General features: G+C 37.4%; 1 protein-coding gene across 1 annotated transcript; it reads left to right on the forward strand.

Annotated features, from left to right (window-relative positions):
• Positions 1-773: 773 nt before the first annotated feature.
• On the forward strand, positions 774-25,168 carry LOC106135765 (uncharacterized). The gene is made up of 24 exons (XM_060951416.1): positions 774-823; positions 1,073-1,224; positions 2,839-3,027; positions 4,190-4,357; positions 4,459-4,536; positions 7,253-7,403; positions 7,905-8,061; positions 8,855-9,013; positions 11,882-12,060; positions 12,917-13,009; positions 13,151-13,279; positions 13,717-13,822; positions 14,265-14,427; positions 14,807-15,015; positions 15,363-15,621; positions 15,861-16,042; positions 16,939-17,015; positions 17,092-17,640; positions 17,873-17,990; positions 18,439-18,641; positions 19,274-19,410; positions 19,890-20,090; positions 21,345-21,479; positions 22,082-25,168. Exons 1-24 carry the CDS (start codon positions 774-776, stop codon positions 22,315-22,317), a joined length of 4,080 nt encoding a protein of 1,359 aa, XP_060807399.1. The 3' UTR covers positions 22,318-25,168.
• The last annotated feature ends 872 nt before the right edge of the window (positions 25,169-26,040 follow it).

A 26,040-nucleotide genomic window follows, 5' to 3' on the forward strand; every position in this document is an offset into this window, starting at 1 on the left:
CTGAAGGTTTATGTATGGCCCAATGTTTGTTTGATCGTCGGAATAATATAGTTTACATCAAATATATACTAGCTAAAGTTTGTTATTTGTAGGTTTACATATATGTACATAGATATAATCATGTCTAAAACCCCGCCGGGGTAAATGGACCCAACAATCATGAAAAACCTGAAAGGCAACGTTTAGCTGATGATGGCTCCCTGATGGAATTGAGATTAAAATAGTAACAGTCTTTATCCCTTGTAGGATAGACAGAGCACACAGTATTAACAAGACTGATTGGCTGCGTTCATCTGTGTGGCTTAATAATAGAGTTGAGATTCAAATAGTGACAGGTTGCTAGCCCATCGCCTAAAAAACCGAATCCCATCTTATTTTATCTCCTTTATAAATATATAGTAGGTTTAACATAAATATATTATAGGCTTACAAAATTGACATTCTTCTTTTGGGCAATGGGCTCGCAATCGTTCACTATTTGAATCTCAATTTCACTACGCTTTCATTTTCGTGATTGTTAGCTCTATCCACCCCGTAAGAGATAATACATACATATGTACATATGGCCACGTCTATATCCCTTGTGGAGTAGACAGGGCCAACAGATTTTTAAATACTGATAGGCCACGTTCAGCTATTTGGCTTAATGATAGAATTGAGAATCTCAAATTTGTAAGCCCTACCCTTAGTCGCCTTTTACGATATCCATGGGAAAGACATGGAGTGGTCCTATTCTTTTTTGTATTGGTGCCGGGAACCACACGTAAGAGATAATGGCGTTATATCCACGTTTGCCTTCAGGACCACCTGATATGCACAACAAGTAAAGTAATTTTAGTTACATACAATAGGTATGTACATACATACATATGATCACGTCTTTATCCCTTACGGGGTAGACAGAGCCGACATTCTTGAAAAGACTGATAGGCCACGTTCAGCTGTTTGGCCTTAATTATAGAATTAACAATAGGTACGTTAATAAAATTATTTCCGCTACACGAAATCTGTGTCGTACGTTGCAATTAAAGAATTGAATAATACAGCGTAGGTCTAACTGTTGTGCTCGCAGGTCTCCGTCATACAGGGTGACGAAGCCTTCCATAGACGCCAATGCCGACCAGCAGCCGCCTTCGGACTCCCGCCTCCTGGAGCCGACTCCCTCCATCAGGGATAAGAAGCCACAATTAAAAGGGCCCAGGCCTATTGGGTCTAGCGTTTCTGGTAAGTCTTTCCAAATTTAAATTCAAATTCAAAATTCAAAATTCAAAATTCAAAATTCAAAATTCAAAATTCAAAATTCAAAATTCAAAATTCAAAATTCAAAATTCAAAATTCAAAATTCAAAATTCAAAATTCTTTATTCTTTATTCTTTTAACATATTACAGTCTTTATACTTTAGATTCTCACTTTGAGCTTTTGCGAGCCAATTATTAAGATCAACCTACCCGTCTTTAGACCCCTAGCTCTTGGTACCTTATACATACATATGGTCACGTCTATATCCCTTGCGGGGTAGACAGAGCCAACAGTCTTGAAAAGACTGAATGGCCACGTGCAGCTGCACATTTGGCTTTTCACTTTTTGAATCTCAATTCCATTATAAAGCCATACAGCTGAACGTGGCTAGTCAGTCTTTTCAAGACTGTTGACTCGGTTCACCCCTGCAAGGGACATAGACGTGACAATATGCATGTATGTATATTTTTTAAACTGTTTCTGGAAAAACTGAGACGCCTACCTATGTAACGGTAATGTAATGTAATGATTTGTTTCTTGACGACGGGTTGGGACTAAGGTTAAAATAAATGTGTGATTCTTCACACAAAGACAGCGGGTATGTGATTGTGATGCTGTGAAAATAAATGGCAAACACCGCACACTAAAAAAATGCTGTAAAAACAAAATTTTGCAAATTGACATAATTTTCAGCTTCCCCTAAATTAAAAATGTAAAATAGCGATAACATTTCCCCTCCTTTTCCTTTCTTTGCAATTAAATACAATAGAAATTTAAATCAGTCTTTAATTAAAAAAAACTCATTAGTTTATTTCTACGGTGTTAGTTAATTTCCATAAAAGTTGAGAACGTGACTGGCGGTTTTGCCGCGTATTGCATTACTCAACATGTCAGAACTTGCTGTATAATTGGTCATTTTTTGCTAACAACGCTTTTTACGGACAGACTAATTTGGCTAATGTATAGTAAGTAGTTCTCATATTTTGACTGTTAATTTGGTATTTTTAATTTGGTATTCGTGTTCTTTCTTTGTCGGTTATCGTTTCCCACTTTTTATCTATACTAATATTATAAAGCTGAAGAGTTTGTTTGTTTGAACGCGCTAATCTCAGGAACTTCTGGTTAGAATTGAAAAATTCTTTTTGTGTTTAATAGATCATTTATCGAGGAAGGCTTTAGGCCATTTATCACGCTGCAACTATTAGGAGCGAAGAAATAATGGAAATAGTGAAAAAAACGGGAAAAATTATTCCTTCTTGAGGGCTTGAATGATGCCCAAAATAACTATTCCACGCGGACGAACCCGCGGGCACAGCTAGTCACTTATCGTACTGAAAAGTTTCGGCTTCAGTTTTATGACCAGCTGCTTGCCTGACTTCAACCCTCTTTGCATTTAGTATGCATTTTTGGAACCCTGATGTAAGTGTCTGTGGTTTAAATACGTTTTACTTTAAAACAAGTTTACATATAAAATTAAACAATAACAACCCAAAAATGATTAAAATACCTAAAAATCACGTCTCTTTCCCACAATCCATTCATCCTTTTCTCGCTTCATCCAAACAATATATTTGAACGTACTCCTATTTCTCTCGCAGATTCCATCTCCCTCTCATCGCCAGTTGCGTGCGCGTCGCCCCGCGAGGATGTGGAAGGAACACCGATGCCGGCCAACGTGGCGGCTTTGCCTGACGAGCACAAGTCCTATCTGCTCGGGAAACTGCCCACCCAGAGAGCCAGGCGACGACGAGCCATGCTGATTTACGTCTGCGCCGCTGATTCTCAAGGTCAGTTGATGAGTATTTTTTGTTAGTACATACTTACATATGGTCACGTCTATATCCCTTGCGGGGTAGACAGAGCCAACAGTCTTGGAAAGACTGAATGGCCACGTTCAGCTATTTTGCTAGCGCATCGCCTTAAAAAAGAATCCCAAGTTTGTAAGCCTATCCCTTAGTCGCCTTTTACGACATCCATGGGAAAGAGATGGAGTGGTCCTATTCTTTTTATTTTTATTGGTGCCGGGAACCACACGGCACTTTTTGTTAGTACAGTGTTGGTATCGAGTAGACTGCTCTGTATTGATTTAGAATTTCACATTTGTAAGGGCATTCGCTTTGAGTGTATTTTTGTATGCTATTTATAAATGATATAGGTATTACACGGGCACGTAACGTACCTTTATTTTATTTTGGACGTTTCGAATCATGTTGCAATGATCCGTGGTCACTGAAAATAATAGCGGGCTATCAATATAATGCTACGAGAATACTTAAGATCTATTGTATAAGTATAATGAGGCACATGTCAAGTTAACTGACTTCAAAACTTGACCATTTGTATCGTTAAATGTAGTTTATGTTATATAATAACAATTCTAAAAATACAACCGCCTTATCCGATTAAAATTTCTAAAATCTTCTCCTAAGTGTAACAAAATCAAAATCGGTTCAGCGAAACGCGAGATAATCACAGACAAACATACATACTTACATATACACAAACAGACAGGTTAAACTAAGAACTTATCCTGACGTTATATCCTGCTCGAAGGTGAACGTCGAAGTGCAAATTGACATCGACAATTTTGCTCTCAAATCAAAACGATAAGAAAATCTACATAAAGTTATCAAAATTAAATACATAAAGTTGCAAAGTTATAAGCTCCATTCTTAATCTCAAGACCAATGTACCTACGTTTAGTTGACAAGTAAATGAGTATGAACATCACTACATAGTATAAAACAAAGTCGCTATTTTAGTCTGTTTGTCTGTATGCTTAAATCTTTAAAATTACGCAACGGATTTTGATGCGGTTTTTTGTAACAGGTAGAGTGATTCAAGAGGAAGGTTTTTATGTATAATTTTTTCCGAAGTTTGCACCCGTGCGAAGCCGGGGCGGGTCGCTAGTATCTAATATAAATGATCTCATCGAATTGTCTTCCACAGATTGTTGTGCGGAAAAAGGAGCCCTACAATGCGGGGCGGCGGCGCGGCTGAGAGTTAGGGCTCGGAAACGAGGGTGGAGGATACACGTAGCTGACCTGCACTGGAGGTCGCCCTTAGAGCAACAGAGAGACCACCGATTCCCCGTGCTGTGCGTCGCTGAACTTGCACGTAAGTGAGCTGAACGATTTTAGTGAAGTGAAATAGTTTAGGTGAACTGAAGTAGTGATAGTAAATAAAATTGGGGTGTAACTAAGTATAGTATCATGTAGCTGAGTCGAAATGGAGGTCGCCCTTAGAGCAACAGAGAGACCACCGATTCCCCGTGCTGTGCGTCGCTGAACTTGCACGTAAGTGAGCTGGACGATTTTAGTGAAGTGAAACAGTGTAAGGGTGAACTGAATTAAGAACTGAAGTAGTGATAGTAAATAGAATTAGGGTGTAAATAAGTTTAGCAGCTGACTCGCAAGGGTTAACCGTCCTAGGGCAAAAAAACCACCGCTTCCCCGTGCGTCGCTGAAATTGCACGTAATTCGACTGTAATAACACATAAGTGAACTGAACCAGTGATGGTAGATAGAACTAGCGGGTAATAGGAGAACATACATACACATAATCACGTGCATATCCCTTGCGGGGTAGACAGAGCCAACAGTGACAAAACTATTGTTACTAGCCACGTTCATCTGGTTGACTAAATGATAGAATTGGCAGATTTGTAAGCCTATTTCTTAGTCGCCTTCACATCCACGGGAAAGAGAAGGATAGATAGATAGATAGATAAAACTCTTTATTGCACCATAAGAGAAAACATACAAAAGGATTGGTCCTATTCTTTTTATTGATGCCGGGAACCATACGGCCACATGTACTTCATATATTCAGTAAACAAGACTGGAAGTATGTTGAATATGCATATAAAGACTTATATATGATCCAGATGAAATTATCAACCTTTTCTTATTAATATGCTTAGGAATAATTGCAGTTCATTTATTATCATCAATCCCTCATTCGCGTTCACAGTAAGACATTATTTTTTAATTTTATTGCACTGTGATTTTTTTAATAGTGAAATTTTTGTTTCTAATATTTTTATTTGTTCCGCCGCTTTTTCTACACTTGCGCTTCGGAAGCGGTAATCAATTTTATTATCAGACCTGTTAGAATACACGTCTGATAATATTTTGAAACTAAATTTATTTCCATTTTCAAATATGTTGCTCATTTTAGATTTATCCATTTTCAAATATGTTTGTAATTTAAGATTTTTATTTAGCTATGGCATCATATTTGTTTTGATGTAAGGAAATTGCTGAAGATTCATTTGAAGAAAGAAGACAGATGCTGGTGGGTCATGGTTGACAGTAGTCGCTAAGTTGCGAGTTAGCGACTATTGCCGACCATAATTCATTAGCATGACATCAACGAAATATGCCGAAGGCAAGGATTCTACTTATTTTCTACCTGAGTGTATTATTTTATCATTTGTGCATATTGTTTAAATTAATTTTTAATCTGTGACAAAAATAAACTTTACATGAAAATAAACGTGACTAATTAAAATATTTGAAGTATCATTTAAAGAAGAGGGTAGATAAAAACTCTAGAACAGTCTGATTGCTCGCTGGCGCCATCTGCAGGTGGGTTATGGTTGACAGTAGTCGCTAATTCCAGGACTAGCGACTATTGTCGGCCATAATTCATTTGTTAGAAAATCATCACATCGAAGATCACCAGAAAACTTTTTTTTATAACTTCATAAGCTAATTGTATTCTTCACATGTTCACTGAATGTTTAAAATTTTTAACCTATTATTTAAGTGTCATAGTTCCATACAAAATCCACTCATACAACAGCGTCAAAATTGGGGCGTGCCAGAAAGTTGAGTGAAAAATCTGGTCAAAATAGCATTTAGCAATATTCAAAGGACATCTTTAGACCTTTTAAAAGTTGTAAGAAAAAAAATGTGGAGGACACTCTTGGACATAGATTTTTGGGAAAGGTTTGAAGCACTTTTGTAGTTGAAGTCTATCTCTAGTCTATAAGGAAAAAGAACAGGGTACATGAAGAAAACTCTAGAACAATCTGAATTGCTCGCTGGCGCCATCTGCAGGTGGGTTATGGTTGACAGTAGTCGCTAATTCCAGGACTAGCGAATATTGTCGGCCATAATTCATTTGTTAGAAAATCATCATATCGAAGATCACAAGAAAACTTCACTGCTTTTTATGAAAAAATAATAAAGTTTAATTTTAATAAATTTTTAAGCTAATTTTTTTTTCACATGTACACTCAATGTTTTTATTTTTTTAGCATATTATTTAAGTGTAATAGTTCCATACAAAATCCACTCATACAACAGCGTCAAAATTGGGGCGTGCCAGAAAGTTGAGTGAAAAATCTGGTCAAAATAGCATTTAGCAATATTCAAAGGACATCTTTAGACCTTTTAAAAGTTGTAAGAAAAAAAATGTGGAGGACACTCTTGGACATAGATTTTTGGGAAAGGTTTGAAGCACTTTTGTAGTTGAAGTCTATCTCTAGTCTATAAGGAAAAAGAACAGGGTACATGAAGAAAACTCTAGAACAATTTGAATTGCTCGCTGGCGCCATCTGCAGGTGGGTTATGGTTGACAGTAGTCGCTAATTCCAGGACTAGCGACTATTGTCGCCCATAATTCATTTGTTAGAAAATCTTCGCGATGAAAAGATGAAGACTTATCACAAGATAAATTGGAAGAAGAGTTAGTCAACACTTTACACCTTCAAGACAACAGATATATAAACAAAATGGAGGAGTTTACGTACGCCTTTGACCTTGATTCTTGATGTAAGTCACATTTTACACGAAGCGATACCCGTCCGACTTCCGAATTAAGAACACATATTGGATCATCTTACCTGAATGTGCAGGTTTCCTTACGATGTTTTTCCTTACCGTAAGCACCAAAACTAATATACATAACTCAGAAAATAGTTATTTCGAGGTAGATTTGAACCTGTGCCTTCATGGATATTTCGCTGACGCTCTTTTTTTTAATTCTCAAACAACCTCGTTCCAGGTCAAACTGAGCTGGGCGCGGTGGTTCCCGTGTTATTCCTGAACTCAGGGTTGGGAACCCCGCTCCTGCCCCACACGCTGGAGTGTGCTGACTTCAAGGCGGCGCTGGAGGCAGCTGAGGATGACAGCGACAAGGCCCTGTTGAACAAATGGTAATTTTTATATATAATTCCAAATTAAAAAAAAAAGTTCTAAATTCGTTTATTCAGTAAAACAATTTTTACAATGCCAGTTGTTGAAGCCCTCTAGTAATAGCATCTAGCAATAGTAATTTTGTTACTTTTTTGGAAAGGTAATGTCTTTGTGACTAACCTGTCACTATTTGAATTTCAATTCCATCAAGCCATGCTGAAAGTCGTCTTTCAGTCTTTGAAGAGTATTGGCTCTGTCTACCCTAAAATGCTTATATATTTTCAGTTAAATCCGCGACGATAAATTTTTGAGAAATAGGCGTTAACAGTACACGTAAAAAATTTGCAGGGTTTATTCTCTACCAGTCTACCAGCTGACCAAACAGAATACTACAATAGACAAGTCCACCTATTTTACTTATTTATTAATATTTATTATTACAATTATGACCTATTAATTATAAATGAAAAATTACTGTGTAATTTGTCAAAAAAATTATAATATTTGTTTTAACCAACTAGGTACAGTCTAGACTCCACTACCACTCCGCCGTGCTACCGACTCGTGCGCGGCGCGCCGGCAAGATGGCGGCGGGAGATGGCCAAAGCGCTAAATGTGCTGGTCAGAACTTTACCGCAAGAGGCTTGCGATGCGTACCTCACTACTGTGGTGGAGCAGGTAAATTTTGTGGCAAATAATTTACTATTTCTTGCTGTTACGTTTGACTCTGTTTCTTAAAACACTTCAACCTGAATTTCATAAAAATGCTAAACAAATTAGTAAACATAGTATTTGGAATGATATAAGGTACGGTAAGGTGCTGTGTGGTTCCTGGCACCAATAAAAAAAGAATAGGATCACTCCATTTTTTTCCTATGGATGTCGTATAAGGCGACTAAGAGACTAGCTTATAAACTTGGGATTCTTTCAGGCGATGGACTAGCAACCTGTCGTATTTGAATCCTGATTCTATCATTAAGCTAAACAGCTGAACGTGGCTCTAATCAGTCTTTACAAAACTCTTGGCTCTGTCTAGCCCGCAAGGGATATAGACGTGATTATATTTAAACGTTTATGTAATATAAGGCAGTCTTCTCCTGGCGTTAGTGCTTACCTCTCTAGAGAAAACAACGAGGAGCTTATGACCTTATAAGGTAAAAACATACATACATATGATCACGTCTATATCCCTAGCGGGGTAGACAGAGCCACCAGTCTTAAAAAGACTGATTGGCCACGCTCAGCTGTTTGGCTTAGTGATAGAATTGAAATTCAAATAGTGACAGGTTGCTAGCCCATCGCCTAAAAGAGGAATCTCAAGTTTATAAGCCTATCCCTTAGTCGCCTTTTACGACATCCATGGGAAAGAGATGGAGTGGTCCTATTCTTTTTTGTAATGGCGCCGGGAACTACACGGCACGGCAGGTAAAAACCTGCGCCTTATTTATAAATTCTCTCATTCCTCGTCCAGGAGGTACAACACACAGTCCTGATGAGCATCGAGGCGGCCCGCCGTTGTGTCTGGGTGTGTCGGGCCGGGGCTGCAGTGCAAGAACCAGCCGACGTAGCTGATGCCGCCCATCATAACGAGCTCAATAGGAGGCTGAATAATTTGCAGAAGGACCTCAAGGTCAGTAGCTTCATTGATGGCAAGAGGTGAAAAGGTAGGTTCAAATTAAAATTAAAATTCTAAATTTGTATTCATTATTATAGGATACTTTATATCGCTAATTAATTGTGAAAACGTTTGGTTTCACAACATTGGTTGACGTCAAACAAATTACTTAAAACTGAGTTTACAGCCTCTTCCAAGGCGTCAGTGCAGGAGAAGCGGTAAAAAACTTCATAAGTAGCTATCATAAATTCGCAGATAAATTCTCAAGAAAATTAGTATTCTTTGTGTAATTTACATAGGTCCATAGACAATTGAAAGTTCCTCAACATGATGATGAGATTTTCTTTTAATTTATTTTGCATTTGTCCAAGTTTCGTTACAAGATCAGACCATCATACGGAACGTCTATTATAATAGTAAAATATTATAGCAAACCGTAGCGCCAAATTCCCAGTAAAGGTGAACCGTGCATGCGCTTTTTTTTTTTTTTTTTTTTTTTTTTTTTTTTTTTTTTTTTTTTTTTTTTTGACTATGAGATCATAGTTTGCCTGAGGGGCATTTACTATTACAGCGGGACATTTTTAGGCGAGGGCTTGACGCTCCTCCTAACAGCCTTTTCGGAAAAAGCGCGCAAGGGGCTCCCAGTTGGGACGAACCTCGGCCTTGGACTTTGCCTTTGAGCAATTTTGAGCAATGCGAGCAATGCAAACTCGCGAGCGGATGCAACGCTCAACCTTATGGGTTCTAATCTTGACTAGCCTGCCTTAGGGGCCTAACGTGTCGGCGTGAAGCGCCCTGGTAATTGCGGTACCTGGTAAAAGAGCTACTGTTCCTACTTCTTCGCGCCCTGTTCCGGTGGGCGCGATGGGGACGGTATCGATAACCTTGCCTCCTGGCGGGCGCAGGGTTATCGGGGGGGCGGTTGGCAACCGTGATGGGGTCGTCCGGATCGTGGAGGACATTCCTCGGGCGTCGGCGGCGCAACGGGGCGTCTGGTCTTGGTGTGTAGTCTGCGGCCTGGACCACCAGAGGGTTGGGGTGGGTGGCAGCTTTTTCAAAATAGCGCTCCGACACGCCTTTGAGAAAGTCTGCTATTGTGGGGAGCTCCAAGTCCCTGTGCAGGTCGCGTGTTCGAAGACCCAGGGGCGAACCCGTGGCTCTCCGCGCGAACCTGTTTTGGATACGTTGGAGTTTTTCGATGTGGGAGGGGGCTGCGTGTGCGAATACGACGCTAGCGTAGGTCAGGACGGGGCGGATGCACAACTTGTAAAGAGTCAACTTATTTCTAAGCGACATCTTTGCGTTGCCTATCATGGGCGTGAGTCTGCCGAGGAAGAAGGCAGCTCGGTTTCTGACTTTCTGGATGTGAGGTCCGAAAGTCATCCCACTGTCGAGGGTGACACCCAGATACTTGGCTTGTCTGGCCCACTGAATGGACTTTCCAAACAAAGATATCGGCGTCAGGGGGGATCGGGTGCTGTAGGCTGAAGGCCTGGTGGCACCGCGGGGGTCTTGGGAGAAGAATACTGCCGTACTCTTTTCGGGGTTCACTTCGATCCTCCATTTCCTGAACCACTCCCCAAGTGCGTTAGCAGCTAGCTGGAGTCGTTTGGAAATGGTTTCACGTCGTGTGTCGGAGGTGAAGAGGGCCGTGTCATCGGCGAATAGAGCGAGTTCCACTTGGGGAGTTTTGGGAACGTCGTTGGTGTACAGGGCGTACAGGATGGGGGATAGCACTGAGCCTTGAGGGACTCCGTGCATGCGCGTCACGACGATATCGATATCGAGACTAATAACCAATAGCAAGCTTCTCTGATATCGTCGTCCAATCGTAGGCCACGACGCACGCGCCATTATTACGAGTTCCCAGCGCGCGCATAGTGAATCCCTCCAGGCAAACTATGTACTAATAGTCAAAAAGAACAGTTAATACCACTATCATCTATTAGGTTTGCTGCCCACCCGGTTCAATTTACCTTTCACTACCCAAAGGTTGGCTGGAAGAGATTGCTTAGCGATAAGTCCGCCTTTGCTCAACTCATTCATAATGTATGTTTCTACTGCATATGTATTTTTTATGGGCATTTAAGATAAAATGTATACATACATACATACATATGGTCAAGTCTATATCCCTTGTGGGGTAGACAGAGCTAACAGTCTTGAAAAGACTGATAGGCCACGCTCAGCTATTTGGCTTAATGATAGAATTGAGATTCAAATAGTGACAGGTTGCTAGCCCATCGCCTAATAAAAGAATCCGAAGTTTGTAAGCCTATCCCTTAGTCGCCTTTTACAACATCCATAGGAAAGAGATGGAGTGGTCCTATTCTTTTTTGCACTGGTGCCGGGGATCACACGGCATAAAATGTATTGTATTTATAAAAGTGCGCCATTTTGAGTGGGGTGAACTTCTTAAATCTGTATGCTTTCTTTCTTTCTTTCCTATGTATATTATGGCTTCCACCGGACTTTCGGTGATTCTGCCAATATCATGGTTTGAAGAGACACGAAGTTACGAAATTGGACGGTATACAATCTGAAAGGAGAAGGTTAAATAAATAAATATATACGGGACAAATTACACAGATTGAGTTAGCCTCGAAGTAAGTTCGAAACTTGTGTTACGAGATACTAACTCAACGATACTATATTTTATAATAAATACGTATATAGATAAACATCCAAGACCCAGGCCAATCAGAGAAAGTTCGTTTCTCATCATGCCCTGGCCGGGATTCGAACCCGGGACCTCCGGTGACACAGACAAGCGCACTACCGCTGCGCCACAGAGGCCGTCATGGTTTGAAGGGACACGAAGTCACGAAATTGGACGGTATGCAATCTGAAAGGAGAAGGTAAATGTCATCTTTCTTCTTTCAGCTTCATCTTAGCGAACGCAATATAATCCGCGCCAGCATCCGAGGCCGGTCGGCGCCTGGTGGAGAAGACGAGTATACGGAGGGCGTCCGATCGGCCTTAGGCGAGAGGCTGGACGCTTTGCTAGACGCTCTCATAGCCGAGAACGAAATGCCTGCAGGATACAACGGGATTCCTACCAGGTACTTTGGAGTGCCGTGTGGTTCCCGGCACCAATACAAAAAAGAATGGGACCACTCCATCTGTTCCCATGGATGTCGTAAAAGGCGACTAAGTAATAGGCTTACAAACTTGCGATTCTTTTTTAGGCGATCGGCCAGCAACCTGTCACTATTGAACCTCAATTCTATCTTTAAGCCAAATAGCTGAATGTGGTCATTCAGTCTTTTCAAGACTGTTGGCTCTGTCTACCCCGCAAGGGATATAGACGTGACCATATGTATGTATGTATGTACTTTGGAGTGGCTCGTTTCAGTAAATATCTATTAGAGATTTGGTGTGTTTCAGTTTTGTCTTTGAGTTACAGATGTCAGGCGACAGTCACTTAGTTTAAATACTTGTAATTTACGTGGTCAACGGTCCAATTTTGTAAAGTTTATTCAGTTGGACTGTTGAGTGGGTAACCAGGTCAAATCATCTAGGTAAGATAGTGGATCCCGGGGTTTATGGAACAGATGATTTCGACCTTAAAGTTTCTCGATTAAGGTCACAAATTGAGATTTAAAAAGCAATAGTGTCCGAGGACTGTCTCTGACGCACTCATAGCTAAGAACGAAATGCCTGTTGGATACAACGAGATTCCAATCAGGTACCAAGACCTATTGTGACCTTGAAGTTTTTTCATAAAGCATTAAAGTCAAATAATGTAATCAACTATAAAAATACGATAGACAAGTCCGCCTATTTTACTTAACAAATTGTAAACGTTACAATAATTAATAAATAAATAAAAGTAATAAATTTGATTTTAACACGGAGATACCGCCGTACGAATGAAGATAATATTAGTACTCGTTAAGTGAAACATTTTGTTCCCAGCTTGTTCGAAGAGGTCAGTGAGCACCTGGCGTTTTGCCAGAAAGCCGCGCAATGCACATCAAACAGGGAAATCACGTTGAACGAGTTAAAAACGTAAGTATATAATTAAAATAGTAAAAAAATCGGCCAAATGCAAGCCTCTGCGGGCCTCAAATGAGGGTAGACCTTAAACTTCATGCTTAGTTCACCAAACAGCCAAACAGATGGCGCTGTAACTGTTTCTCGTTACGTCAGATACATCACAGGAGACAGCGACGTGCCGCTCGCTCTGATTGGCGGCGCGGGCTGCGGGAAGGCGACATTAGTTGCGCGTGCGCTGAGCATGGCGCCCGCTTGCCAGCAAGACCTCGCGCTTATTGTCAGGTAAAATGAAACAGGAAATACAAAACTTTGCTATTGCTTGCACTGATCAACTGATCCAACTAGGCTAATTGATAAGGTGATCTTACTTTCGGTAATACGTTAAAATAAGTAATAATGGCTTTATTATTACTTATACTAATATATATATTTTTCTTATATGGTCTTCGTATGTACACTGTTTTTTAGTGTAGATCGTAACCTTATAATTTTACTACTATGTATAGTTTTACTACAATTTGTTATGTGTATTTAAATAAATAAAAATAAAATAATATAATTATATTACTCCAAATACAATTCGTCAATTTTTTTTTATAAATTTTATTCCATATTATTTTCAAATTGCGATGCCCAACAGTACTTAACGATATGCTATAATTTTACAGATCTTGAATTGAATTGATTTTATTTTATAATAAATTACCCTGTTTTGTCAGATTCGTCGGTTTAACATCGCAGTCGAGTAGTTCACATCTGTTGCTGAAGTCTATAGTGGACCAGTGCAACGTTTTGCTCACCGGAACTGTATATAGGGGGAAAAATGTAAGTACAATACAATACAATACTAATTATCTTTATTGCTAATAAAAATAACATATGCAGTAGAAACATGTTGAGCAAAGGCGGACTTATCGCTAAGCAATATTTTCCAGCCAACCTTTGGGTAGTGAAATATAATGGTATCTTATTACAAGTTTCCAAGTTAATTTAGGGTTATAGGTACTACTTTGTATGATATTACTTTTATACTCTACTGCCGTGCTGTGTGGTTCCAGGAACTAATAGAAAAAAGAACAGGACAACTCCCATCTCTTTCCTATGGATATCGTAAAAGGCGACTAAGGGATAGGCTTATATACTTGGGATTCCTATTTTTGGCGGTGGGCTAGCAACCTGTGACTATTTGAATCTCAATTCTATCATCAAGCCTTTTGATGACTGTTGGCTCTGTATATAAGATATTACTTTTGAACTTGTTCCACAGGATGTGACGTCACTGTCGCTCGCGCTGGCCGTCCTGCTGAGTGATTTGGGGCTGACGAGGCCGGTGCTGCTGGCGGTGGTGGGGGCCGACGCTCTGCGCGGCGCAAGATGGCTGCCGTCACATCTACCCGACAATGTCAAGATGATAGTTACAGTCACTGAAGGTAAGTTTAGAAACGATTCAATTTATTAGATTTTATCCGCAGCTTTGCCCGAGCGAATTTAGCGTCACCTACAACATCTTGCGCCAAATATATGCGCAATTTTAGCGCCACCTACGGTTTTTTGCAAATTCGACAGGAACTTTAGTTTGAACCTGGATGAAAGGTACTCTATGTGCTACTTCAGACTATTATATATACCTTAAAATTACAAGAAGATTTCCAAGAAGTTCAGGAGATAACGCGTCAAGAGTAAACAAATACTTAAACCTAAACTAAACATTGGTAACACAAAACTAGGGTAATAATAATTGTTCTTATCACTTCAATCTTTAAATCGTCTCTCAAAACCCTAAAACTCATGAAACGTTTGTTCTTCCAGAAAAAGACGAGCCTTCCAGTTCGGCGATAATGGCCGTGCTGTCATCAGAAGACGGTCCGAAAGTAGTTAGGGCTCCGCCGGTGGGCGCTGAGGAAGCTAAAGCGGTGTTAACCGCATGCGCAGCTACTTACAGCAAAACTGGTGCAGCCTCGCCACCTGAAGCGGCCGTAAAGGCAGTGCAGAAGTGCACCTTACCACTTTATGCTAAGGTGCCTAATTGAAATTTCGTGAATTTTTGTTAGTCACCTAATGAGTCTTGCAACTTAGTTCCGCTTCCATTTTCAAATTAGAGATTTGTCTGTTATCCAAAGTATAAGTTGGAACAGAGTGAGCGGTAGTGAAGAGAGATATTAATTATGTAATTGGTTTTTGAAGTACGTACGTCTTTTTCCAAAGTATGGCTGAGGCTGATACAGTAATCAAATACCTTGAGGTACTTTGTATATACTACTAGCTGGCACTCAATCACCTCATGGAATTAGCTTCAAGTGATAGTAAGCAACAACATTAGCAATTAGCACTTTATGTTTTACTGATTTAAAATTATTCTCCTCAGATTTTGGCTTGGCAGATATCACTATCAGCGGAAACCTTTACTGAACAATCAGAACCAGAAACATCACCAGAACTGGTTATCTGCGAGGACCTGGAAGGCCAGATAATTCAGATTCTGGTGACCACGGAACAGGCTTTGGGTTTGGAGAGAGTTAAGACCTGTTTGGCGTTATTGACGGCCTCCAGGCGAGGATTGGATGATACGGAGATTCTGGATATGTTGGCCCATGATGAGCAGTTTAGGAGTGAAGAAACGTATTGTGAGTTGTTATTATTGTCTTTTTTTGTATTCAATAACTCAGTTAGTCAACATGGCTCCAAAATAAGAGAGTACAAGATGGAAAGAACTTGAATTTTCTATGCTCATGAGCGTTATATAAACTACTTCTTTATATGAGGCGGTTTACATTACACAATTTGACACCAGGGCTTGTAGTTTTACTGCTTTTTTATTTATCGAAAGTGGTTTTATATTTTTATTTATACAAATTTGTTTCAGTACCCTGGGCACCAGCATCGCTATTCTGGCCACAGCTGGCCGCATTGCTGTCCCCATGGCTGAGGTGGGATTCCCGCGGAGCCGCTAGATGGCGGGACGCGGCTTTGGCTAGTGCTGCCAGGGATAGATACTTGGCGGATTGCGAACATGAGGTCCGGCGCACATTGTTGGATTATTACGAGGTACATATATGCAGACAGTCACGTCTTTATGCTTAACGGGGTCGACAGACACAACAATGTCGAAAAAACTGGAAGACCACAAGTTTCAGGTTGCTAGACTATTGCCTAAAAAATAATTCAAAGTTTCCCTTGATTGACTTTTACAATCTGCATGAAAAGAGGCACACACTATCAAGAGATAATAGCATAATTATTACGAGGCAGGTAATTTTTGTTTTTATTAGGTGCCACTCTAAGGAGAACTCCGATGAAGATGGAGTTCATCTACAGATTTTATATTGTAGTATAAAAGAAGGTTAAATAGTAAAGTTATGCAAATAAATAATTCTAGCACTCAGTAAAAAATAAATAAATGTTCTATAAGGTATTTTTGCCAATCAACACATCGTCAAGATAACTTACTATAGATTTTTTTCATAGTTAAAAGTTGTTGCTTTAAAACTATTTTATGCATGTAGAACTTTGTTTAAGCCAAAATGGATAACGTCAGAGCGAAATATTAAGCGAACACACCCTAAATTGTGGTTATAATACCATCCATCATGGGCATAAGAATTTGTAAAAATGCCTCCTCGTAATTTATAGTGAGTCTTTCTTGTTTGTAAGTTTGTAAACTCTTTATTGCATAAATAAATATAATATAATACAGTCGTTTTCTTTTTTTTGTCCAAGTATAAGCCCGAAACCATTCTAACTTATTACAATATAAGTAGTACTTTAGATGCTGTAAAAGTTATGGGAAAGATATTTCGATCAACGATTACAATGACTGATGATTGAGTAATTTCAGTCTTTTGTCTATTAGTTGATTCTACAAGCACATGAGATGAAGTAATAATTCAAACTGACAGTAGGTTTCATACAAACAAACTTTTATCTAAGTGTTTTATTTTTAGGGTGTTTGGTACAAAGAAAATGATCCTAAGATGGCTGGCCGATTGATATCACAAGAGAACAAATTTTCTGAAGAATGGTAAGTTCCTATTCATTGTATTATTGCTCCTAAAGATTTTTTTTTAATGATTACTATATTGTTGTATCTTTTTCAGCTATAATACTAGGAAACTAGATGAAATGCCATATCAACATTATCATATCTATAAAGATGAACCAGAAAAGTTTGCCAACCAATTATATTTCACTCAACTAGACTGGGTTTATGACAAATTAGCCGCAACAGACTGTAGTCATTTCTTAGAAGACCTTTATTTAATCAACATAGATCCATTACCGGAACACATAGACATATTAAAAGAAGTCTTCGAAGTCCATTCGTATGCTCTAGATTATGACCATAGACAATTTTATGGACTTCTACGAGAAACAATGGAGAAACGCCAAAGAGGCGGAATAGAAATCAAAAGTAAAATAGTGCAAGATTGGATGAAAATAATTCAAGAGCCGAGTATTCCCACGTTTTATCCGTCAAATGAGGACTATTATAAAATTATTGAGAAGAAAGTTAAGACAGATTACACTATGGTGAAAGGTTTTAATAGTAAGACGTACGATTTAATTGTGAGATTTGATACCAGAGGCAAGTTTGTGGCTACCGTTTCCACGGAGAGGGAGGAAATATGTGTATGGGATGTTACCAAGTAAGTTACATTATCTAACAGTTATTTATTCAAACTTCACCTAAAATGTTCAATATGTATTCTATTTTATCATGTACTAGCATTTGCGCGGGATTCGCTCCCGTGGGAAATTCCAAAAAAAAGTGGCCTTCGGTACGCCCCCGAAGGTCTATTCTATAACTGTGCCAAATTCAGTCGTTTTTGAGTTTATTAACAGTGTGGATGTGTATTGATTGTCACTTTATCTTTCTAGGTGTCAACTCGTAAGGAAATTAGTTGGTATAACACATCCAATCAATTTAATACCAATAGATGAATACCGTTGTGTCGTTCTGTGTCGACGAGAACTCAGGGTCTATGACTTGGATCAGGTAACTACAACACCTATTACAGTATAAAAGAACACTTCAAAATCTTGAGAATGCAAAGAAAAATACTAATTTCTTGATTTGTGATGTACTTAGATGTTATCACCGTCAGTGGTTTTAAGACGAGTGCAGAAACGTTGTATTTTAGCGTTATACTAGTTTTTACCCGGAGCTAATACTAATTTAACGCCACTTACAAAACAAAACTTTTGATTTTTGCAAATTACACGGGAACTATAGATTTTGTCGTGATGAAAAGTGCCCTATGTCCTTCTCCAGACTGTTAATAATATAATACGCGAAAAAATTCAAGAAGATTGGTGTACTACATAAAACATACAGAAAACAAATAAACTCACTTTATAAGCATAATAATACTCGTATTATTTAGTTGAAATATATAATTGTATTACGTAAAAATTAAAATAAACAGTTTTCAATTTTTTTCCAGGGTAAATTCCTAGTAGCTCTGAAGGGCGTGATGAACCAAAAGATGCCGTATTACGGCCTCCACGACAGCAAGCACCTGGTGGCCCTCTCTCGCAACAGGATGTATGTGAACCTGATGAACATCGAGACGGGAGACTGCGTGACCACATTCAAGGCGGGGGAGGACAGGTTCTTGAATTCGCTGCTGGTTTCTGGGGACGGCAGGTGTGATATATATATTTTTTAATTCATTTAAATATACGTACATAAATACTGATACTATTCTAAATGCCGTATCCTTCCCGTCACCGATGAATAGGACCACTCCATATCATTCTAATAAAAAAGCTAATAAACTCAGTATTCTTTTTGTAGGCGACAGCTGATCGTGTACTTTAGTAGCTTTGTCTACCCCGCCAAAAATATTTGTAATGTAGCTGTATAGCTGTATTTTGTTCTTGCCTTTTTTATAATCGGGAAAAAAAAAATTAATTTAAATATGATTGAATTTGAATTTTGTACAGCGATAATAAAGTGCATTTAAATATTATGACGTTTTGAACACACCTACGTTGTTAGACAACAGTGAACTTTGTACAAAAGCAATAAAGCTCAAATAGACTTTACGTTTTAGTTAGAAAACGTTTGGGCCTGTTTTTAGGGTTTTTCCGGCAATAATTCTATTTGTTCTCCCCGTAAAAACCATCCACGAACTTCCACGAACATTAATTCCTTCCACGAAAATTAACAAAACAAAAGAATTGGCCAAATTGGTCCAGGCGTTGTTGAGTTATGCGCTTACCAACACGTTTTATACACCAATTTTAACTCAACACTGAATCTCCAATGTTTTTCAGGATATTAGTATGTGGCGATGAGACACAAAAACCATTCCCTCTGCTGGTGTGGTCGCTGACGTCTCGCAAACTGCTCTACGACTTGAGGATTCCTCATCACGACTTCGTCACGTCCAAAGCCGCTATTACTTATGAAGGTTTGCGGAATTTTATCTTCAAATTCACCTGAAATTACTTTCGCTGCAATACATACAACTACCTACATCACGACGTTATGTACGGATCGGCCATAAAGTTTAACTAATGTTCTATTGAAAATCTTAGTAAGAATTGGAGTAGGTAATCTATTCTAATATTGACAATTGAATGATAAGAACATAATGATAATATTGACAATTAATTTATTATTTCTTAAATTTATATATATATTTCCTTTTCTTTATTGACGGTTGCTATAGTTCATGTATGCATGTCATAATATAATATTGCATGTAAGTATAAATAAATATTTTGTATGCCGTAACGCCAAACATGTTCAGTCAACAATATGCTTCTTCATCTGCAATACATACATATATGTATGTAATGTAACATGTTTTATAAATAAATAATCTTGAATCTTCTATTCTGTAAAGAACCAATCGGTTAAATTATCAAACAATTTTCTATCATTCAGGATCCTACGTATGCGTGGTATCTCGAGAGTTGGACGAGCCAAGCCCCAACTTCATCGTGGTGTACGACCTTCAGTCGGGGACCCTGTTCAAGAAGTGGAAGCCGGGTTGTGACACCGTCGCCCTGGCCATCAGCTCCGTGGACGGCTGCGTGGTCTCAGGGTTAGCTGACACGAGGATCCTCGTCTGGGATCTGGTCACAGGTATTTGAAATCTTCCATCAATAAATCCCTTCTAATAGGAACTCTATTTTTCCTTAACGTAAGAACGAAGTTCAATTTTTTTTTTTCATTATTATAGGATACTTCATATCGCTTAATAATTGACAAAACGTTTGGTTTCACAACATTGGTTGACGTCAAATAAATTACTTCAAACTAAGTTTACTGCCGCTTCCAAGGCGTCAGTGCAGAAGAAGCAGTAACAAACTGCACTGCAGCATTTTCTTCTTGTTACTGTTAGTTGTTTACTTTCGGTAATACGTTAAAAAGCAATGAAATGGCACTAAGGTTGACATTTGAGCCTGGTAACCTTTGAACGGATACTTTTATTGAGTTTAATACCAAAACCATTGGATCGACAAAACAATATATATCTCTCTCACCTTCGCAAATATGAAAGCGTGTTCTCATCCCCTTTGATGGCGCTTTTGACATTTCACTTTCCACTTCATCCATTTCATAAAATAAAATAACATAACGTGATTATACAGGGTGACATTTAAAACAACTGCATCCTTTTAAACATAGACTATGCCCATGCTTCTGAGCCGATTGAGCCTATTTTTATTTAAATTAAACGTCATCATTTTCACATTTAAAATACCCTCAAAAACTACGTCACACGCATTATTGAAGACCAATACTACGAAAAGAAATTAAAACTAAACATGTAAATAAATGTCTGAAAAATAAATTATTTTACTAGTATCAAGATCAAGTAAAGTACAGAGTTGTCGAGATTGATTAGCTGAAAGAATTGTGTCGTTGACCTCTGAATATTACGCGTCGCTTTTCCGCCGGCCGGGGTGATATGACGTATTTAGGATTGTGGACGTTGATACTTTTATTTTTTTTTCGTACTTTCTGAAATATGAACCGATATTTTTCTTTTAACGTTTTTAAATATTCTTTAGATGAGTACACTTAACAGTTAAATTTATGCAGTTGAATTTAATTCAGTCACCCTGTATATCACGTCTATATTTCTTGGTTGGTAGACAAAGCCAACAGTTATCTAAAAAATCTGAATGGCCACGTTCAGCTGTTTGGGTTAATGATAGAATTGAGATTGAAATAGCGAGAGGTTGCTCTAGCCCATCGCCTAAAAGAGGAATCTTAATATCCCTTAATCGCTGTATACGACATCCACGGGAAAGACATGGATTTGTCCTATTTTTTCCATTAATGCCGGGAACCACACGGCATCCTTTTCTAAGAGAATAAATATATTTACAGGTAATTGCAGACTGACTCTACGTGGCCACGTCGCAGCGCCATCTCTGCTTCGTTTAGCGAAGTCGGGCGGCGTGCTCATGTCCACCGACCACTCCTGTCGAGACATGTCTGTTAGGCTCTGGGACCTCCATACTGGTATGGGTACATATAATTACTACATATAGTCACATACATTCTTCTACACATGCGCTTCGGAAGCGGTAGTAGTTATAATTAGATTTAAGTTATGTGACGTCAATAAGTGATACCTTGTATCCAATTTTGAAAATAAATCTATTCTATTCTATTCATACTGAGTGGGAAGACCTAGACGAACGTATCTTGATCAAATTAAGGACGTCCTGGTAAAGGGCCAGGTCACAAGTACCCGAAACCATCGAGCTTGCATGAAGAGAGTTATGAATGTGGATGAAGCGAAGGAAGTATGCAGAGATCGTGGCAAGTGGAAATAGGTAGTCTCTGCGTGATTTTATGTATGTATAGTCACATCTATATCCCTTGCAGAGTAGACGGTGCTAACGGTCTAGAAAAGATCGATACGTACGTACGTTTAGTTGGTTGGCTCAATGATAGGATAGAGATTTTAATAGTGACAGGTTGCTAGCCCATCGCCTACAAAAAGAATCACAAGTTAATTAGCCTATTCCTTAATCCATGGGAACGAGATGGAGTGGTTCTATTCCTTTTTTATTGGTGCCGGGAACCACTCTGTCCTATTCCTTATTTTTTATTTACAGGTAAAATAATAGCAGTATACACGCCACCGGAACGCATCACATCATGCGAGATTCTTCTGGGAGGTTCCGTCTTGGCCATGGCTTTAGAGAATTATAAAGAGATCTTATGCGTTAAGCTTGAAGGTCCTATAGTGGACTCTGTCAAGGCCGGAAGGGACTGCGAGTATGACGATAAGGCTTATGGGGACGTTGCCAGCGAGGGAAAAACATTTTCCTTGTGGAACGAAGACTGCTGATAGTGAATGTTAAATTATTAAGATTCCTTTTTAATTTTTAAAAATTCCGGCATTTTCAAAGAGGTTACCGTTAAAAAAAAAGAAATATCATCGTCGTTTTCTATGTTGTAAGAACTATCGTATTCTAGTTTAGGACTTTCGTGGAGAGGAGAATAATAATCAGACCTACGTGAGTTGAAGTCCAAAAAGTTAGCTGTTTTTTCAAACCGCAAGTGTATGAATTAATCTAATATCTAATCTTGAATGGTCTTTAAAAATAAACATTGCAACTGGCAATTAAAACGATGTCATTCTGTTATGAAAAAAAAATTAACTACACGGCCGATAAAATTTACATTAGTGTTGAAAAATATCTAGAAATAAAATGCGATATCAATTCGAAAAAGGAATCAAATTATTTGAAAAATTTAAGCAATTTCGCAGTGGCTTAGAACCGCCCAAAGGCCAAAGAGAGAATTAAACAAAAGTGAAATTATAAAAAAAAAACATTAATGTTTTTGATCTATTACGCTTATTAATTACATTATGAAATTAATTGTATTTAGTGAATTCTCTATTTGTAATGTTGATGTTTAGGCGTAATTATGTGGTGAATAAGGTTTAAGTCAGAATATGTGTGTAAGTCAATTTTATGTTTAGTTTGCGTACTTGTTTTGATATTTCTAGTCGCTTCGTACTTTGGCAGGTTCTGAAAACAACTAGATATTATAATTACCTCTATGGTTGCACCAATACTATTCTAAGAAACATATTTTCCTATTTCATGTTCATTCATCATACACTTTAATAACAAATGTACTTAATAACTCACTTATAGTAAAATGCCAATTATAAAAATATATAAGTTTATGATCGGTTTATTCGAAATGATATTTCGATGAATAGCAATAACGCGTATCATTTTAAATGTTCACGTTCTTATTTATGTTAGTGTTTCGCTTTGTTTTATATATTCTTCGTCCACTTAATATCAATGTAAAAATAAGTAAGAAATCATAAAATATTATTGTAAAGGCAATAAATAAATGATCATATATTTAATTACCAATAAGCTAGATCTGAGCCAAATATTACGCAATTGTTATGTTTTCCATTCCCGCCATTTTGTGTATTGCCAGAATAAATATTTCTACTATTTTTCGGTGGAATTCTTTTGTTCGTGGTTTGATGTCCGTGGATATTAATTATGTCGATGCTGGTTCATCACAATATATTTGTATCTGTATAAATGTTTGTTGTATGCGATTGATACATATAGTTTCATGTCACGATCGCGTTTAATATATATTGTTGGTTTTGCTTGAGTAGATGTTTAAATTACAGATTTCAATTTGTATGTCACCGTATTGATGTAATATAACTTTACTACCTCGTCTTCAAAGTGTGTTGAATGTAAGGTCCTATTCACTTTTCAGTTAACAAAACCAAATATACCTAATAGGTTTAGTTTCGGAATTTGAGTGAATTTTGTTATTTGTACAGTCGAAAACCTTGTGTAAAATTGACAATTCTGTATCAATATTAAGTCTACGTATTACCTACGATAAAACTCGAAATGAGCTTCTTATAAATAATAATCAGGTTGAATTTACAGCTTAACAAAAAAAAATATTGCGCACAAATGGGCTTTATTGTAACACATTATGTTTACAAATTCCCCATATCTAAATATATGGGCATGTACTTAGTTCATATTGTTTGTAAAGCCGCGAGCAATAATGAGTTACCATAATAAAAACATTTGAAAAATTTGTGTGCATAAAATATATTTTATAACTGTTCACAATGTTTTAGGAAATAGGGTTCCGTGCATGCACAATTGTTTTTTTTTCATTTGTTATTTCCATATATATGTATAGTTCGGTATTCTCGGACGTATGAATGGAACTATTTCGCACAATATTTGTGTGCACGCCCAATTTTAAAATAGACCACTAGAGTTTTAAATATGACTCTTGATTTTTTTACACTAATGGGATATTTTAATCCCTCTCTAGGTAACTTAAAATATCGACCAAATTTAAATAACTATAATTTGCCAATCTAAACCTTGTTCGTATTATGAATGTGAGAGTCATTTTGAAACGTAAACTTGTAAAAAAAAAATTTTGATCCCATAATAAAGATTTAAAAAATGGGCTCAAAATTTGCCTACACATTTTTGTAATGTTCAAAGATCATTCACAATTGAATTGAACCCAAAGCAATTAGCACAAGTAGGAATGCTTTATTTGTTTCCTTAAACATACCGAAATTATATTTTTGGACATAATACCTTAGAATTTGACACTTTCGGAATGCGCAGTAGCATTTCTCTTCATAGTATAAAAAAATCTTCTGCGCAACGTCCATATTGTAAAATTTTGGTTCCAATTACGTTCCGAACATTATTCATCGTAAATGATACATGTTGTAATTTTTTTACTATTTTAATGTTTCCCTTAATCACGAAACTGTTGACAGCTATGTCAATGTCGCCATCTTGAGCCTTATTGCAAGCTTATAAAGCTCACCTGTATTGATGGAAATTGAGTTTTAATTTTTTTACCGAGTTATAAAGTTAATTTTCGCCGAAATGTCTGATATTTCAGGGCTTAAATTTGCAGTCGCAAGGATTCTTTTTACTGTGTAATTTATTTTGGGTTCAAATGAATGATCTTTAATAGTAGAGAAATATACTTACCTTATTAGGCAACAGGGCTGGTCCCTGTTCATCACAGTATAGGCAGTTCTACGGTATAGCGATCAATTTGAAACTAATTTTAAGTAAAATAATCCATAAGAAGACAGTGTAATCGATTGAAACTGTTAAAATTATTTATGTATTCTGAAAAGTTACGTAATTACTTGATGTCCTGATTAAATTATTGGAAATAAATTTGATTGTTTTATTGTACTTTTTATATAATTTTTCATTGAACATGTTATTTGTGGTGATGTTAAGACAAAAAGTTTTATGAATATGATTTTTTTTAAAGTAAGTATCGTGAAAGTATTTTATTAATAAAATTCTAGTACTATCATATTGAAAGTGGATAATATTTTATGTTTTTTTTTTGTTAAATTGCCATTTTTATGGTGATATTCTGTGCCAAAAAAATCCTTTCTCGTATCTCTGTTCCAAACTACGTCTAAAGGACTTTCATTTCAACAGTGAACATATTATTTTAGCTTACCTTTACCATCTGAAAACAAGTAAAAGAAAATTTAAAAAAAACTAAAAAAACTACGCTTTTATTGCTAATCAAACTAAAAAATAGAAAATAAAAATTAATGACAAAGGAATTCAGTAGTAGCAAGTCGAACAATCAGTTATAGTCAGTTGTAATAGTAATTACCTCGGATTAAAATTATAACAAAATTAAATTTATAAACAAAACAATTTAAATCAGAGTAAAAAGCGTGGGGTGCCTGATGTAGTAAATATTAAAATCATTCTATTAGCATATATTTATGACAAGAGAGTTATGAAAATGAAGTAAAATGCACCCCACGCTTTTTACTCTGATTTAAATTGTTTTGTTTATAAATTTAATTTTGTTATAATTTTAATCCGAGGTAATTACTATTACAACTGACTATAACTGATTGTTCGACTTGCTACTACTGAATTCCTTTGTCATTAATTTTTATTTTCTATTTTTTAGTTTGATTAGCAATAAAAGCGTAGTTTTTTAGTTTTTTTTAAACTATTATTTATTTTCTATTTTTTAGTTCGATTTG

Source organism: Amyelois transitella, chromosome 24 (genome assembly GCF_032362555.1).
Source record: "Amyelois transitella isolate CPQ chromosome 24, ilAmyTran1.1, whole genome shotgun sequence".
In the NCBI taxonomy this organism is placed as follows: Eukaryota; Metazoa; Arthropoda; class Insecta; order Lepidoptera; family Pyralidae; genus Amyelois; species Amyelois transitella.